This window comes from Ambystoma mexicanum, chromosome 2p (assembly GCF_040938575.1).
Source record: "Ambystoma mexicanum isolate Mex_15411 chromosome 2p, UKY_AmexF1_1, whole genome shotgun sequence".
Lineage (NCBI taxonomy): Eukaryota > Metazoa > Chordata > Amphibia > Caudata > Ambystomatidae > Ambystoma > Ambystoma mexicanum.
The window spans coordinates 973,140,274-973,158,885 of NC_090923.1; the positions used below are offsets into that span (position 1 = coordinate 973,140,274).

The 18,612-nt window shown below is 50.4% G+C and overlaps 1 protein-coding gene across 6 annotated transcripts in view; it reads left to right on the forward strand.

Moving 5' to 3' along the window:
• The window catches only part of CCS (copper chaperone for superoxide dismutase), a 928,930-nt gene that overhangs the window by 474,623 nt on the left and 435,695 nt on the right, over positions 1 to 18,612 (forward strand). For all 6 annotated transcript variants that reach the window (XM_069644778.1, XM_069644780.1, XM_069644782.1 and 3 more), the window contains one exon: positions 11,068 to 11,205. In XM_069644778.1, coding sequence (XP_069500879.1) covers positions 11,068 to 11,205 — 138 coding nt within the window. The remainder of the gene's footprint in view (positions 1 to 11,067; positions 11,206 to 18,612) is intronic.

The following is an 18,612-nucleotide window of genomic DNA, read 5'->3' on the forward strand; positions in this document are numbered from 1 at the left end:
TGGCGCTGGTGCGCAGTGCATTCTGGGGGGACTCAGAGCCATAATGGATATTTATCCATGCCTCAGTGGAAAGCTACACTTGCTTTGCGAAACAACATGTTTTCAACGTTATTCGCTGCTGGGTTTGGAATGCAGGCCTTCACAGCCAAGGACACGGCACTGGGAAAGCTAAGATCCGCAGGTGCCGGCTGGTACCTGATAGCGAAGTTTGTTTTGGTTTGCTATGCCTGCGCCAAGGTTTTGAGATGAGTTATGGAATTGTTTTCCGGGGCGTTTAGGAGAGAGAAGCGCTTTGCTCCTTGAGGTTACTGTCGGTTGACCCAGCTGGCAACCAACGGTCACCCATCAATGCGCAAGCGCATTGCCAGAAGGTTCGAGAAGTTGCCACCCCTTGTTGAGGAGGGCATATATGCAGAACCCCTCAACGGTCAGACAGGATAAGCACAAAGACCTCAGTCGGAGGGGGGCACGCTTCGGTCTGACACTCCTGTGGGCTGTTGTGCTCTCGAGGTCTTTCAGCCGCTTCTGGCGACATGAAGTTTTGTTAAGTTACGCCCACGGTGATGTATTCTTTCTTTGGCTTCTTTATGTTTTCTGTGATCTATGTCCATGTGAGTTTTATGAGTTATTTCTATGTACCTGTAAGCTGTGAATAAATAGCCGTAAAGAGCTGATTATCTTCTAAAGTGTGCGTGGCTGTGAATTATTGTGTCTGTTTTTGGGTTGAAGTATTTGCTCTATAATTGCATTGGTGATTTATGATAGTTCTGTGCACTTTTCAGAGGAGAGCAATACACTGCCCTGGATGCGGGCTGCAGAATGTGTTTAAGGAAGATGAACATTCGCGATGCCTCTTCTGTCTTCATGGGGACAAGACTCGTGTAGAGAAGGACTGCCAGTTCTGCAAGAACTTGTCGGAGCGGACCATGAGGGACCGTCGATCCCGTCTCGCAAGCTGGTTGGAGAAGGGCTCGACGGGTGAGAAGAAGAAGAAAGGGTCAGAGCGGGCTTCTAAGTCCTGTGCGGGCGCCCCGGCGACGGGGGCCCAACACCAGGCCAAGCGCCGCGAGTCCGCTGGCTCCGGGAGCGCCGAAAGGTCGGGCTCTTCGTTTGCCAGGCAGGGCGCACCTTCCCCGGCACCGTCAACCACGAGCCAACGCACCGGTTCGGGGAAGAGAAAGTCTGAGACCCCGGGTAAGCTTCGGGAGAAGCCCCGTCCGATCTCGGAAGAGGGGGAGCGAGGCATCGCCCCTCCCCTGAAGGAGAAGGCCCGGGACGCACCTAAGGTGGTGAAGGCCCCTACCCAGCAGACGAAGGCCTCTATCGAGGGTATCGTGGCGACTCTGGCCAAGCCGGCAGAGACACCGCCAGCGGAGACTGCCTCCGGGACTAGTTTCCCTGCCGCCAAGGAGGGAATCCTCTTTTCAGCCCATCGTCGTGGCCGCCATAATGGAAGAAGCGAGGGGGGGGGGGGCACGGTGCCCTCCTCAAGCTCAGAGTCAGCCTCGGAGGAGGAACCTCAAAGTCCAATTCGAGAAGGTTCGATCCCGTCAGAAAGATCCTCGGGAGATAACCGAGGAAGACGACGATGGTGAGGAAGAGCAGCCTTCCATTCCGGCGCAGCCGGATCCTAGGCCTCAGGATGGCTCGGCGGCCATTTTGTCTGCCATCCAGTCCTTATGCTCTGAGATAAGGACGAGATTCCCACGGCCCAGGCCGGAGGACCCGCAACCTGGCCCGTCGGGAAGTCCTCAGAACAAACGACGGAAGACCCAACCCTCTCCTCCGCTCGCCCCCGTAAGGCCTACAGTTCCCTCCTCATCCTCCCACGAGTCGGGAGATGACGGTGCGTTGGGCTTGACGACGGGTTCTGAGGGCGACGACGACGGAACGGGTCTCCCGTCTCCCGTCGCACGGGCCTCGCCGCCCGACGAGATTGGCTCATTCCACGCCATGATCGCCAGGGCGTCCGAATTGTTCCAGCTCTGCCCGGAGGAGCAGAAAAAGGAAGGTTCCCTCTATCAGCGCCGGGAGGCCAAGAGGAAGACGGTCATCGCGGTGCCCCTAATCAATGACATCTGGGAGGAGGGCTTGTCGGTTCTCAAAAACCCCTCCACGGCACCAGCCAAACGGGACCGGTACGAGAAGAAGTACCGGGTCCCCGAAACCACTCCCCTGTGCCTCAGGGCCCAGCCAACTCCAGACTCGGTCGTCTCGGCGGCGGCGAAGAAGAAAGCGGCGGGGTCAGGAGCCTTGACGTCGAATTCCCCGCCGGACGGCGAGGGAAAGAAGTTGGACGCCATGGGGCGGCGGGTCATTTCGTCGGCGGCGACGACGATCAAAGCGGCCAACGCCCTGGCGATCGTGGCCCGTTACGACAGGGAGCTCTGGTTTAAGCTGGCCCCCATATTGGACTTCCTGCCGGACGACAAGAGGTCCGAGGCCCTGGAAATACTGCAAGAGGACGAGGTGGCGTCGGACCACGCCATAACGGTGGCAACCGATATTGCCGATACCGGGTTCCGCCAGATGGCCAACGGTGTTTGCCTACGACGACGGGTTTGGCTCCGGGCGACCGACTTCCGTCAGGACGTCCAGACCAGGGTGTTGGACATGCCGTTCGACGGCAGCAACTTGTTCGGGAAGGCAGTGGACGAGTCCCTCCAAGCCATAAAAACGGACACGGAGACGGCACGCGCCCTAGGAGCCCTTCAGCAACAACGACCCTTTCGGAGCTTCGGAGGCAGACAGGGTGCCTCCAAGGGATCCAGCGGTGGCTCGTCGTCCTACCGCCAGGCGGCACGCTCCTCCTCTCAGGAGGCCTACAGGGGTCGCGGCAAGCAGGGAGCGCCTCGCTGCCGTCGGCAAGGTGGCCAGGGCGGCAAGGCCACCACCTCCAAGCAGGACTGAACCTAGCACCCCGGTGGGAGGTCGGCTGACGAATTTCGTCGGCGTGTGGAAGTCCTTCTCCACCGACCGTTGGGTGCTGGATACCCTGGCAAGAGGACACTCTATCGAATTCCTGAAGAAGTGCCCTCACGTTTCACCTGTGGCCAGGAAGGAAAATCACGTCCCGCAACTGCGGTTGGAAGTAGGGGCGATGCTCGGGAAAGGCGCCATCGAGCTTGTCCCGAAGAGGTTCCGGGGTTCCGGGTCTCCGGGGCTCCGGGGTGTACTCAAGATACTTCCTCGTCAGGAAGAAGATGGGCGGCTGGCGCCCCATCCTGGACCTTCGTCGTTTTAACAAATACATCAGATCACAAAAGTTCTGGATGGGCACCCTCCAGCACGTACTGGGACAGCTGGAGGAAGGCGACTTTCTATCGTCGTTGGACCTGGAGGATGCATACTTCCACGTTCCCATCCTCAAAAGTCACCGAAAGTTCCTCAGGTTCGTCGTCCAGGGACGCCACTACCAATTCAGAGCACTGCCGTTCGGATTGAAGTCGGCCTCCATGGTCTTTACCAAGTGCCTAGCACCAGTGGCGGCGCGGCTGCGCCTGCAGGGGATTCACGTCTACCCCTACCTGGATGACTGGCTCATCCGCTCAAGGACGAGGGAACTCGCCGTCGAACACACTGCGAGGACCGTCCAGCTACTCACAGACCTGGGATTCGCCATAAACTACCCAAAGTCCCACCTGGTGCCGTCGCAGGTGGCCCTGTTTCTGGGAGCGAAGCTCGATACAGTGAGGCGCCTGGCGGCCCTGTCGGAAGAACGGACGAAGACCATTCTAGGCAAATTGCAGCGCCTGCTAGCCACGGACGTGGCCAGGGTGAGGTCCATCAAGTCCCTCCTGGGGATGATGTCCTCTTGCATCTGCCTGGTGCGCCTCTGCAGACTACGGATGCGCCCTCTTCAAGAATTTCTCGACGCCCGTTGGATACAGGCGACGGGCACCTTCGAAGACAGAGTCCCCCTCAACGAGGCGTTCCGGCGGGCTATTCAGTGGTGGGGCGTTCGAGCGCACCTCACGGCGGGCAAGAACTTTCAGACGCCGGCGTACCAGGAGATGGTGACGACGGACGCCTTCCTGGAAGGATGGGGCACCCACACCGGAGATCTCCACGCAAGAGGCCTCTGGCTCCCGGAGGAGAGGCTCCTGCACGTCAACGTCCTGGAACTCCGAGCCGTGTTCTGGGCTCTCAAATCGTTCCTCCCGTCGCTCAAGGGCAAGGTGGTGCGGATCTTCATGGACAACACCACGACAATGTTTTACATACGAAAGCAGGGAGGCACCAGATCCCCAGCCCTATCCAAGGAGGCACAGGATCTGTGGCACTGGGCGGTCGCCCAGGGGATGGTCCTGGATCCCTTCCACCTGGCAGGAGAAAGCAACACCATTGCCGACTCGCTCAGCAGGGAGCTGCGCGCGTGTCACGAGTGGGAACTGCGCCAGGATCAGGTGTATCAACTCTTCCGACGATGGGGCAAACCCCAAATCGACCTGTTCGCAACAGCGACGAACTCGAAGTGCAAGAGGTTCGCCAGCAGGTTTCCCCAGCCGAGAAGCATGGGCGATGCGTTCTCGTTCCCCTGGGACGGCCTATACCTGTATGCATTCCCTCCGTTGCCGTTGCTGCTTCGACTCATCAGCCAGCTCAAGAGGTCCCGGTGCAGGATGATCCTCTTTGCACCGGCGTGGCCGAGGCAGATCTGGTTCCCGGACCTTCTGGACTTGTCAACGTCCCCTCCCATCAAGCTATCGGCGGACACGGACCTTCTCTCCAGAGAAGGAAGCGCCATCTTCCACCAAGACCCGCCTTCGCTGAACCTGCAGGCTTGGCTCCTGCAGCGCTAGAGTTTGGAGGCTACGATATACCGGCCGATTGCAGAGAGGTTCTTGCAAAGGCCAGGGCGTCCTCTGCTCTCAAATGCTACGGTCATAAGTGGAAGAGGTTCTCTATCTGGTGCCGAGCACAGAAGATCAACCCCCTACGGATTACGGCCCCTCAAGTGCTGCCGTACCTGCTATCGCTGGCAAAGGCTGGGCTAGCCCATGCCTCCATTAAGATTCATCTGGCGGCGATCTCCAGATATACCAGAACCACAGGACGGACGTTACTGTGGTCCCATCGACTGGTAAAAGAGTTTATGAAAGGACTGTTCCGGTCGTTCCCGCTGGTGAAGGCCCCGGCCCGGCGTGGGAACTTAACGTGGTGCTGACCAGGCTCATGGGGCCCCCATTCGAGCCGATGCACTCCGCACCTATGAAGTTTGTGTCGTGGAAGACTGCGTTCCTGGTGGCCATTACCTCCGCACGACGAGTGGGAGAGATCCAGGCCCTATCCTGCAAAGCACCGTACTTGACTTTCCATGCCTCGAGGGTGGTGCTTAGGACGCACCCCTACTTTATGCCCAAGGTGCCGTCGGACTTCCATCTTAACGAGCCCTTGGTGTTACCTGTTTTCTTCCCGTCTCCTTCGTCGCCGGCCGAGAGGACTTTGCACTCGCTGGATGTGGCTAGAGCGCTGAAGTTCTACGTGGACCGCACGAAGAGTTTCCGGAGGACATCACAGCTGTTTGTGAACTTTGGACCTGTGAACCAAGGGAAGGCTCTCTCAAAGTCTTCTATTTCCAGATGGCTCTCCGGCTGCATCATGCACTGTCACCGGTTGGCTAACCGACCGCTGCCAGGCCGTCCGTGAGCCCATTCGACCAGAACGATTGCTGCTACTACGGCGTTCTTATCTGGTGTGCCCCTGCTGGACATCTGCAGGGCTGCTACGTGGAGGTCGACGCACACCTTCACGGGATTCTACTGCGTCGATCGGGATTCCAGGGAGGAGTCCAGGGTCGGCCAAGCAGTGCTGCGCAACCTGTTCGCTTAAGGTGAGCCTGGTGAGGAGGTAAGAGATGCTTAATGTTGAGTTTATGTAATGCTTAATGTTGAGCCTTTTGCCACCTCCCGTGGTTGTGCATGTGTGTACTGCTATTTAATCTTATATTCATGAGCATGTGAATCCATGCCAGACCCCATGCTGGAGAAGGAACAAGTTACTTACCTGTAACTGTTGTTCTCCAGCATGGGTCTGGCATGGATTCACATGCGAACCCTCCCTCCTTCCCCTCTACGGCTCTTCACTTGGTCATACTGCCACTTCACGTGCTACCAAATCTGAAGATGGCTGCCAGAGGCGGGGCTTAGGTAGAGGGCAGTCATTGGCTGTGGTCAGTATGACGCAGAGATCAGTGATTGGTTACTACTACGAAAGACAGATCAGAAACAAAACTGATACTGATTTTTTCTTTACCGAGGATTCCCAGCCTGACGACGGGGAATATTCATGAGCATGTGAATCCATGCCAGACCCATGCTGGAGAACAACAGTTACAGGTAAGTAACTTTGTTCCTTTTCCCAAAACGCCTCCACACTCCAGTCCACTGTCCTCCCTCCCGCTGGTCTTTTGGCCTGCCACCTCCTTCTCATCTGACCTTACCTAAACGACCCACACCTTCCTGTTTATTGAACCCCATCTTTTTCCATTTGATCTTCTTACCTGGTCAATCTCGCCCTGTCTTCCCCACCTGGGAAGTGTTGCAAATGCCATAATACAAAAAAAGGGAACTAGGCCCTACCCCTTTTTAATGATAATGATAATGCTATGCTATTTATATAGCGCCTTTTATCCAAAGCGCATTACTGAGCACATATTTACATACAATATCACCCAACCGAAATTGGTATTCATTTATCGACCTCGGAGGGATGAAAGGCTGAGTTGGCCTTGCCGGGATTCGAACCTGTGACCTGCAGATCACGCTCAGATTGCAGCAGCGAGTGCTCAACCCGCTGAGCTATCTTAAAGGCTTTGCCACACGGCTATGCAGTGCTGGGATAGTGACGGCCTGCATTGGACAGTGTCCCAGTTCATGTCAGCTGTTGCGCCCTGGCTAAGTTCATGTTAAGTAATAGAATGTCTCCATGGTTTTCAGGGAGCCACTCTGTGGCAAGTTGGTAATGGTCTGTGTTGTGGAGCTCCATTGCAGCTGCTGGTGCGCGGCATACAGTGGTGTACTTTAAGGGCACGCAATATGCCTTTAGGGTTCTTTCCTGCTCTGCTTAGCGCTGCTCTCTTTCTGCTGGTCGAAGCGATCTGTCGACTGGAGTAGTCTGCCTGGAAGATCTGGTGGGTTATCATGCTTGCGGTCTGCCCAGATCTTTGCTGTCTGAAATGACAAGAAAGAGACTGGTCATCATTTTGTTGAGGAGGTATGTGGTGATTCATAGTGGCACTGTTCAGATACATGCAGGCACGTTGGTAGAGCACAGGCGGCCACATTCGTCCCAACTGCCACATTCCTTCTCTAGGGTAGGACTGGATCTGGCTTCCACCGCATGCAGAGAGGGGTTCCCAGCCCTTCTTGGCAAGGTCAGATTACTGACCTCGTCACATGCAACGCTATTGTCGTTTTCTTAGTTGTGACGAATGGGTTGCATTGATCTGCTTTTCCTGCCCCTCTCATGCCCAACTGTGGTCTTGCAGTCTAACTTTTGTGATGAATCACAGGATGTCGTCACTGCTTCTGAAGGGGGGAGCTCCTTCCCATGCTAGGTGGTGAGGCCGCTATACGATAGCCTGCATGGGGGTGGTACTCAGTGGGTGGATCTCATGGGAGGGGAAACCCCCTTTGGGACCAGTGACGACCATAGTGGGAGAATGCGGTATCCCCACCAGTCACCTGGCCCTAGACCCCTTCCCTACCATAACCCCACCTCTCCTTCACCTCTTCCCTCTCCACCTATACCATCATATACCATGTACTTTTGTAGCCCAGCAAAAGGTAGAGAGTACTGAGACAAGGAAGATCTCTAATTGGTTACAACATCATGCCTCACTCAGTACTGGGACGAGGAGGAGGCGCGGACCAGTACAGAATACTTACCAGAACCACGTTGTGCATTTTAGTGGTTCTCAACAGCCGATTAAAAGTAAAGGAGGACTTGACGAAGTGTCAAGCTCTACCTGGAGGAACAGCGAGAGAGAGAACGAACGTGAACGTGAGTATCTCATGGCCAGAAGGCGGGCTGAAACCTAGGGCATCCCCAACACCTGGGGGTGCGCAGGTAAGGAACTGCGTGTCCCGGAACGCCGAAAAGACTGTGGAGCTGCTGCAGAGCGAGAGTCTCCCGAACGCCACCGGAGCCCCTTGACAGAGCCCATCTGCCCCGGGGTAGCTGACATCCGAGCAGACCACACAATAAGGTATGTGGGTGACCAGAGAGGCACAGAAAGCTAAAGGAGGTGGTGGCATGAGCTGAGAGGTTGAAAAAAGAGGGTCTGGGATCCTGCGACCATGGGAGAAACGGTTGATTGGACATGGGCTTGTACTAAGGCTTGGCAGGAGAGTGAACCGAGCCTACAGAGTGGGAAACTAAAGTTAGTAGGGTGAGTCTAGGACCCGCAACCATATAAAGATGACTGATGGACAGTACATGCAATACTTGGCGGGCGAGTAAACCAAGTCTGTATGTAACACCGGAGCTTGGAAATGCATCCAGTCTCGTCTTTTTCGTTGCAGTACCTGCTGGTAAGAAACTAGGTCTGCCAACAAGGGCCAGGGCCCATAACAGCCTGGGGAGTGCATCCAGGTTGTTGTTCTTCGTCGTAGTCCCTGGTGGGAGGAAACAAGGTCTTCCAACCAGGGTCAAGGACCCACTCCAGTTGGCAAAAATGCTAAGCTTAATTGGTTAAGCCCTGTCTTTTGGCTCACCGCTGTTAGCCATCTTCATTCCTGGCAGGAGTAGGAAATTGCCATATGTGATAATTCTCTTTGTTCTCTGGCCACATCCCCGGGAAGTGGCCTGGATGTGTTTAAAATTGGTTTGGTCCGAGTGTGGATCTGCAGTCCGTCCCAATTCACTTCCCAAATTAGATGACTTTATCTTTTCTGGCTATCCATAATTGGAAAACCACTCAGGATTTGAATGTTAAAGGTCCCCTGATAGGTGGACCTCTGTATATCAGGAGGGGTTTTGGACCCATTGAGCACACCAACTACTGGAACGAACAATCTGAAGCAAAGGAGGCCACATAGAGATGCTGGAAGCTGTTGCTGCAAAACCCCTCTCTCAGCCAACCACCACAAACTTAGCTCTGCTCTTTCTTTAATAGGGGAGTCCTTCCAAGGTGCCTTCCTCCCTTGAACTGGTAGGCCTAACCGGTTCTGAATCCTGCATTGCTCTGGCTGTCCTCCTGGATTTCAGAGGAGTCCTGGGCCTGGAGCTGCATCACATCATGTGAATTAGGGACTCTTCCTTTGCCTGGAACTCGCACAGATCTTTGCTGTGACTCTTCTGTGTATCCTCATCCTAGAATCTGGAAATTAAAGCCCTGATGCTTTGGCCCTCTGCTGAGAAGAGGAGTACTCCTGCAACCTGAGTCATTCGTTGTTGGTTGTCGTACCCGCAGACCCTTTTGCTGTGACACGACTTCACTTCCGGACTGTTGGATCCTGGTAATCCCCCATTGTTGTGGAATCCGAAGTAGTAGTCCTTCATCTTCAGCCCAACTACAGCCTGTGAGAACTCTGAGGTCGCTGAAAGAGACTGTAGCTGCCAAATTGCCAGACCCAGCTGTCGAACTTAACCACCTCTGCACCGGCGACCCCTGGACACCCAATACCATAGCCAGATGTGAAGGTAGTCATCCCCAATGGCATAGACTTGCCTAGGGTTATTTTCCATCATGATCCGGGCTCGAGGGTCTGATCAGTATACCTGTTTGTGTGTACCTGAGCCCCATTCTTTCCTGTAGAGTGCAACGTCCTCCCTGGAAGCCATCTTTGCCTTACCTTTGGGGGTGAAACATGGGCATAGGAATCATGTCTGGGCTCCCGAGTATATTGGGAAATAACGACCACTCACAATTTTGGTGGATTGATGAACAGTTTATTAGCTAAGCAAACAAGCGAGCATTCTTAAGTGGTGTGCGAAGCGCTGTTTTAAGGGTGACATGCGCAGAGCAGTGTACCATCTACAGGACAGAGACAGTGGTTTAAACATGGCGTAATGACAAACAGAATATACCGTCATACAATAGTAGGGTAAGGGGGGTACGTATATGATCATGTCATATTCCATCTTTTACCCCACGAGGTAGGTGGCTTGAATTGAGCCTGTTGTTGCATAGCAGAGACATTTTACTAACATTTTAAACTCCCCAAATGTGGGCAAAACTTGGTTGGTTGCTTGAAAATGTGTTCAACAGTTTTTTGTAGTTCACTGTTGGAATCTTTAAGTGCAGTTACAGTGTGCTGGTATGGCTGTATAATTCTAGAACCAAGGTTGGAAGGTTTTGAATTAATCTTAACCACTGGCAGTGCTCTGTTATTAGCCTTTCTGTTGCATTGGAGAAGATGACAAGCAATAAGCAAATCTCGCATTGCATGAATAAAACCCTCCATTGTGCATACATGCCAATCCATGTAATCATTATGTAGTGCAGAACATGCAGATTAGGAATAAATGACATACATCCATACACTATGTTTAAATAGAGTCAGCAGTGTAAGCTTGCTATAAAGAAAATAGTTAAAACAAAACATTGGTAAAGTGCATTTTTGCTGTACCATTTTTTACAAAGAATTTGAGGTAGACTGTGAGGCACTCTCTACAGTATAACAGAATAGCTTATCATAGGCATGCCCTATTTTTCAGTCTCTAACTCTTCCTTGCAATGTCCTAGAAATATAATTTGCCAAAGCGAACTGCACCAGGGATTTGAACTGCATATGTTAAAACATCACATTTGCGATGAACGTTCTTTAATTTTAGAATCGGGCCAACCCGGCTCTACCGAGGTGCCATTAGGCTGAACTGTTAAATTTGGAAGTCCTTATTGGTTTTCAGACAGCCAGGGTTGCAGTACCAGTCTGGAGATTGCATATCAAGTTCGTTCCTCTGATGCGTTGAATCAGCTAGCGGAAGCATAATGAACCTTAAGTGATGATGTAGACTTGTAGACTCAGTATTATCTTCTGTTTAAAATTGGAAGCCCTGAGAAATAGGCCAAGCTGAGTGTTGGAAACATCTTTACTAATTGATCATTCATCTCTCGCGTAGGTGTTCAAGCAGTGCAAGTCAGCCTAGACTCTGAAAGTGTTCTGGTAGAGACAACGCTGACTGCGGAAGAAGTACAGAACCTGCTGGAGAGCACAGGCCGCCTCGCGGTGCTTAAGGGGATGGGTGGCAGCATTGAGCGTAAGTATATTGCCATTCAGCCTATAGGGATGGGAGGCTTTTCACAGTGTGGGTGGTGGCTACATTAAAACAAAATCAGAAGCTGTGAGGTGTGCTAATATTACTGAAAAGGATAGTGTATTAAATGAGCTAATCCTTTTCAGTGGTTCTATGTGGAAAAGTGGAGATAATGAGATGAATTGGTACATAGTAAAACACACGTTCCCAAATACATAAGCAATACATGGCATGGTAATGTATTGTCATTTATACAGAGAATATTCTTAATCAAAACTGCCATTTATTGCTGAGAAATGATCGGAAATAACAACTGGACAACTACTGACTCATGACACAGTTCTTAATCACTTTATAAAGCTACAGCTGTCTATCTTTTTGTCGTGTTCCCTGGTCAAGTTACTCCAATACATTGTGCAGAAACTAATTTGTGCATCCGTAGAACTTTGCAGCTCAAAGGGGTGGAGAATGGCAACCATTGAATATACACACACACACAAATTGCATAATATAAGGAATATTACCTAATATCCTGAAATAAATAATATTGGCAAGCATTTTTTCTGAGCTATTTGTGTCATGGATTCCGCTCAACAGTGGGGATCTAAATGAAACACAAAAAATCGACCCAACAATCAAGGTGAGCATGCAACAACAATTCAGAGTACCACTCCCTCTCAGCCCCTCCTTCAATCACGAGATAGAATGGCACCAATGAAAATCAATTTTCGACAGTTGCATAGGTACATTAGGGGGTGCCAATTAGGCTTCAGTGTTAAAAAAAAAAAACACTCTCCAGATTTCTCAACAGGAAATATTATTTTTGAGGGGCCAGTGTCAAACATACTCCTCTCCCTGATATAACTACTGTGCAAAACCTGAGGGTATTCTCCCAAGTAGACCTCGGGAAACCCTTATTCAGGTGGCCCGGGGTGGGCTGGCGCTCTCAGATCCCAACCCTGGGGGTGGATGAGCGAGGGAGGATCACCTGGATAGGGTTCCCCAGGGTTATGCTCAGGGGAATGCCCCAGGTGAGACGCGGTATGTTACCAGGGGAGAAGATGAGTGAGATCCCTGAGAAGCTTGTGCTGTTCCACCTATGCCCCCCCTTCTTCCCATTAGATCTCTCGGCCCACATTCAGCAACCCCTTTGGGTGCAAACAATCCTCAAAGGTCCCAAACCCTTTTACACCCAAAAAGCATAACTCCCAGAATCCTTATTTCACCGGTCTCAATTCGAATAACACCCATCCTTCTCCCTCCCATCCCTCTGCTTATTATTTTCTGCATCCCCAACCTGATCAGATAAAACACTACGATTCCCACAATCCATCTTGTTTATTTCATGGTCCCAGCTATTCCAGTTTACAACGCAAACCCTACCAATCCGTCCCTTGATTGTCATCTTCCAAAATCCCAACCTACTATTACAGAATACTACTGTTCCCACCATCCCTTATGTTCTGTTCTCCATCCCGGTCATTCGCGTCCATTTAACAAACCCTCCAGAACCTACCCTTCCGAGAGCACTCCATACCCAAATACGAAGGCTATAATTCCATGTATCACCTCTTTCCCTTCCAACTCTGTAGGATGTTTGGAAACTCTACCAACCGCTTTTTCCGATGCTTCAACCCCTTCCTTTTCCGACATGAACGCTGGTTTACGTCTTGTAATAGAACTTTGTACCTTACATGTCCCGACAGAACGGTCAGGCAAAGTCAGGCAATTAACTTGAACCACACACACCTGACGGCCCTTTCCTTTCCCCACAGGGATAAAAGGTGGAGCCAGAGAGCACAGTACGAGCAAGGCCAGTACAGCAGACAGCACAACGAGACAGCTACCACACGGCAGTTCAAGAGAAGGAGAAAGCGGCAGGAATTGAGGGGGTGGAGGGGGGAGAAATGACTTTGCCCTTTCTGTCCCAAGCCTGCAGAAACTTTGTGGAAGAGAGTCTAAGACCGCGAACAATAGCACACGTGTCCTACAGCAGATGTCAACGATACACGGGGCAAGCCTATGCCAATAAGCAGGAGTGAGGGAAGCTCCTGTTCCTGTGGTAATGGCCTTGACTCCAGAGAAGCTAAAAGCCCATTTGTTCATCACAACCGGTGAGTCGAGGGGAGAACCGATATGAACCAGGCTGTGTTTAGTGAGAATCGCAAAGTGGCAAGTTGTGAACCAAAGCTGATGAACTTTGAATGAACTGTAAAAAGTGTGACGGGGAGACCAGCTGCAGAGGGAAACCGGCACCATCTGAGCCCCATAGGAGAGAAACTACAGATAGCAGAAGGCCGTAGGAGGGCCAGCAGAAAAGATCAGTGTTCATACAGAGGGTCAAGCAAAATCCCAGTACAATCAAAAGACTTGGATCTACAAGCACAGTGAGAGAAAGGGAAGTGAATCCCACAGTAAAAGTGAACATTGAGAAACCAAGAAAATTGAATCCCGTTAAAATCAAGAGGGGTCCGAGGCTGACAGAGGGAGTTCTAGGGGTGAAGTTGTCACCCAAAGTTGATTGATAAAGGAACTGTGATATATTTTGGAATGCAATTGAGAAGGTTCAGCGCCCAGAAGAGGGGGACACCCAGCGAACATTGGAAAGCAACTTTCATTTGTTAAAGGAACATTTGTTTTGTTGTTTGAACACATCAGGTCCTCAAAGGCAAGAGACTTTCAAGGGAAACAAGACCTGGCATCGACAGCCCTAATAACTAAAAGCTAGAGCGTTAAAAGCTGAACTATCATCTTGTGCTACAAAAGCCAGAGAGACTGTCCTGAGAGCTGCCATGGGAATTGTCGTCTCATGCTGGAGAAGCCTGAGACTATACTGTGCCCCACTCCCATCTTATCTTGTGTCCAAAACGTATGGAAGGGAGACCCAGGATACTGCATCCTGACATTATTGGAGAACACTTCTTTCTTTTCTTGAACTGTCCCACACCCCTTTTTGTATTAGTTGTGAGATTTGGAAGTAGGTTTCTTAGTATAGGCCCTTTTATTTATGGTACGATGCCACTAGGGCTGACTTAGTTTTCATTTGATGGTTTGACGGTTGCTCCCATCTTAGGTTTAGATTAGGCACTTTTCCAACCTGCATACAGCATTAATTGTTCAATAAACACCCTTGAACTGTGATCACTTGTGTCTGTCTTACTTGTTGCCACCATGAGTTCCTCACAGTCTATTCTACTCTCTTCCCCCTTCTCTCGTGCTGTACCGCTCCTCCAGTTGTCATCCTGCTCCCACCTATGTACACACTCACTCTGCTCTTCTGTCCCCTCCTTCTCTTTTCCTCTCTCCTCATCCATGCCCTCCCATCTCCACTTCTCTCCATTCTACTCTCATATACTCCTTTCACTCTCAATCCATCTCCTAGTCTATACTCATCTCCTCTCACATAGTCTAATAAACATTCTTATTAGACTGTTTGAGAAGAGATGGGTATAGACTAGTTATAGGGTATTCACAGCCTCGCTCTCCCATTCAGGTACCACTATCCCACCTGCAACAAGCTCACACACAATCTCTGAAACACTTTGCACCACTGAACTTCCTCCGCCTGGTCTCTTGCTTCACTTCCACTCAGCCTAACGTCACCTGAAGACCCCTTGCTCTTTGCCATTGCAGGGTTCTTATACCCCTGATTTTTCCCTCTCCTTCCATTGGTTACCTTGCTCATCTGACTCGTTGGGCCAATCTGGGCTTACTCTTCCTCCAGTGTTGGGCCACAACACTTGTAGTTTATAAAATCCTCATTTAGCCCCGACCCATTGTGTTTCTTGCACAGGGCTCGGTTGTTGGGCTGCTATCACACAGATGCAGGGAGACCCTTTTGTTGTTTTGAGGTGCCGGTTGACCGACGTCCCTGTTCTTGAATCCCTCGCAAAGCTGGCAGCTCCATTCTGCAGATCCCAGTGACTTTAAGTTGCTGCATGGCCTTCTGGGTCTAGTAGTCTTGCAATGAAACACAAAGAATTCTGCCCCCTATAGGTTTTGGTAGGCATTGGTTTGACAGTGGTACAACTTTATACAAGTATGGCACATGTAGGGGGGCAGGGACTGGGGCGCTCACAACTTCCTTATCACATTTTTGGTATGGGACTATCTCTAATGAAAACAATGGTAGGCCTTCTGCTTCATGTTGAGCGGCGTCCCTGACCCTGATGTGGTCATGACCCTGACCATGTCACAAAGAAAATATAACCATTCAAAGAGCAGCAGAAGAAACAGCTCTGCAGCTCAGAAACAAGTGTCAGAAACGAGTGTGTCACAATGAATTGATGGTTAAAAAGGCTGAAGTATGCAGGGAAACAAAGTTTCAACCATGAAGGGACCAGGGTGTGCCATTGGTGCATTCGCCATTCACACCATCACACACAGCAAGAGACAAGGCATACTTCAAGTGCAATTGTAACTGTCTCCCCTCCAGAGCATGCAAGGCAAACTTTCTTAAGCAAGTTGCAGTGATCGGCGAACTTCACACAATGGTGCCATTTCCAACAAGAAGGAAGGTTTAGTTCTGTCAATAAGGTTTGCACATCAGAACATGAAAAGAAAATCCCTCTCCAACATTAAAATAGATGGCATATCCCTCAGAGGGTTTAATGATTCAAGGATTGGCTACACCATAATCCCAGGAAATGAGTACAAATGATGTGAGAAGATCTTTAAGGGATCCGATACCCACCTCTGAGCTAACAGGGCGACAGTAACTGAGATGCTAGGTTACAATAAATGCCTCATCACCTTTAAGAACTAATCTACTAGAGCAAAGATTTACATGTTGACATGTATGATACCTGGAATCAAGAACAAATCCAAGATCACATAGTCTCAGTTAAACGTGTTTATTTGAGGACTTTATACATGTAGGAAGCCAAAATGAATGCAAAACCCGGATCTCCCCACAAGAAATAACAATGAGGATGTGTCTTCATATAGAAATGTGTCTCTTGACCCGTGTGGGAAGTTAGCAAAACAAGAGATGATGGATGGAAGGTTTAGAATTAAACTTAGCCTCTGCCATTGCTCTGGGCAACCCTCAAGACTATCGTTCTTTGCTTGCCAAGCCACTACAAAAGGGGAAAGACTATATGCTAATCAGGCTTGTTCCGACCCGAAAAGGGGCAGTACAGCCAGAACTGCTTGGTGACATCCCTTCTGCACCAGACAACAAGCATCCCCAGACATGTTTCGGCCTCATTGGGCGTCATCGGTGTGGAGTAGCTTGGGTCTTATTATCAAGCCACTTCGACACTGTAGACATGTACAAACGTCTTTAATGGCAGATAGGTCACTGCACAGAATCCCTCAGTTTACAACACCCTGCTCCCAGTGGCCAACTGACTCTCTGGAACCCTCGCTTCACAGCACAACAACCTCACACTCCACTCCTTACATTCCATCCACCCCACTGGGTACGATATAACACATCACCCTTCCTTCCTAACTCGCTGTTCCCATCCTCTTCACCAATATGCATCAGTATCTGCCACATCCCCAATTCCAGTAATGTTTCAAAAATGTGTTGGCCCTTATAGCCCAAGAAAGTGCAAAAGGAGGGATACCTTTCTGTCCATAAGATATTTCCACATGCTGCCCTTACATAATGCAAGACATCCTTCTTCCACTGTCCCTATTTAATTTTAGTTGGCCTAGGCGACGCCATGAAAATGGGAGGGCTCGGCACACCTTACATAGTGTAAGGGTGTCAAAGTAAGAGATTGGCATAATGGTGACATGTTTATTGCTCTGAACATTTATTAAAGAAATGAGGTTTGGGAGAAAACCTAACTATGCCTAATAATGAGAGGGGTTTCTTTGCCTCAAAGAATAATCTAAGGAGTCTGTCAGGATGTTCAAAGAAAAAAGTCCAACATCGTGTCATACCTATTTCCAGCCCTTACACTAGGAACTTAAACTAAGGTGCAAAGTGATTTTCTTTGGTTAAAAAAATATCTTTCTTCTGGGCGTGGGTTTAAAAGTTATTTTTCAGGTCGTATAACAAAGTTTAAATGTTGCAAAAACAAACTTAAAAATGATGTGCAACCTTGTGCCAAAAGGTTGCTGGGCCCTCACAATGCCAAGAGAACTCCCTTCTCTTGGCTTTCCAAAATGTTCCCAAACACCAGGAGGAGTGACTCCCTTCCCCTGGTTTCTCTTCAGCTTCTTCAAAGGGCCAAGAGAATGCCTCCCTTCTCTTGGCTCGATCTAGTGTTCGCAAACACCAAGGAGGATGATTCCTTTCCCCTGGTTTTGATTCAGCTTCTTCAAAGTGCCAAGAGAATGCCACCTTTCTCTTGGCTTGGTATAGTGTTCACAAACCCCAGAGAGAATGCTTCCCTTCCCCTGGTTCCAGCTTCTCTCACAGCCAACCTGGTTCACTAACCTGCCAGGTACTGTGACTTTGAAGATTTCTAATGATTTCATCCTCATGTGGGTGTGAGTCTCGGACTCGCCTTAGTAACTTGTATTGTGTTTTCTGCTATACTTGGTATATTCCCCTGCCAAGTATCAAAGGGTGGTTTTGGATATGCTAAAGTTCTCTCACCTCTGTCAGGGTCCCAGACCCTGTCTTCTGGGTTTTGCTCATCCATCCGGGTTCTCCACCAACATCTTGGGACCCCCTGTGCCTCCCTGACAACCAGTGTGCCTTTTGTCTTGGACTTGCCGGGTGCCTGCGGTCTGCTGTGGGCCTTCCCTGACCTTTGCGGTTGTTCTGCGGTTTGAGGTGGCTCTGCATGCAGTCAATCTTTTTCTGGGTAACACAACGTTTCCCTCTCGCGTTCTCCAGGCTGCTGTAATGTCACAAGTTTCTCGGTCCTTCCGTTCCAGACCCCCTCTGCTTCTGCTTGTTAGCGCCTCGGCTTCTCAGTCAGCGTTCTTCCTTCTCTCTGATCTGTGCTTGCTCTCGTGGCTCCTCCAGGTAGGGCTCAATGCCATTTCCAGTGCTTCTTTTTTATACTCTGTTGTACTTCAGATTGTCTAGATCGCGCTGTGTGGCCTTGCACAGTATTCTGTATTACTCCGGGCCTCTTCTTCATCTCACTTTTCCAGTGTTCACATGGGTAGTCTCTATTCTCCCTTGTCTCGGTGTAAGGTAAGGAATTAATATCTTCTACCTTATAATTATACATAGAGGAGGCAGGGACTGGGGGGGCCATGTAAAGGGTAAGAGGGTAAGGGAGTGGATAATGGGGCATTTACATACTGCGTTCTCCCTGTAACCTCGACCCTTCTCCCATAAAGGATTTTGCCATCCATGTCATTCTCCCATGGTGCACCATCGCCAGGGGGACTATTGGACTGTGACCGCACCACCCTGGCCACATGGGAGGGGTCACTCCCTATGGGAGAAGGGACAAGATCACAATAACCCCGTCTCTGTACTGATCAGATCACGCC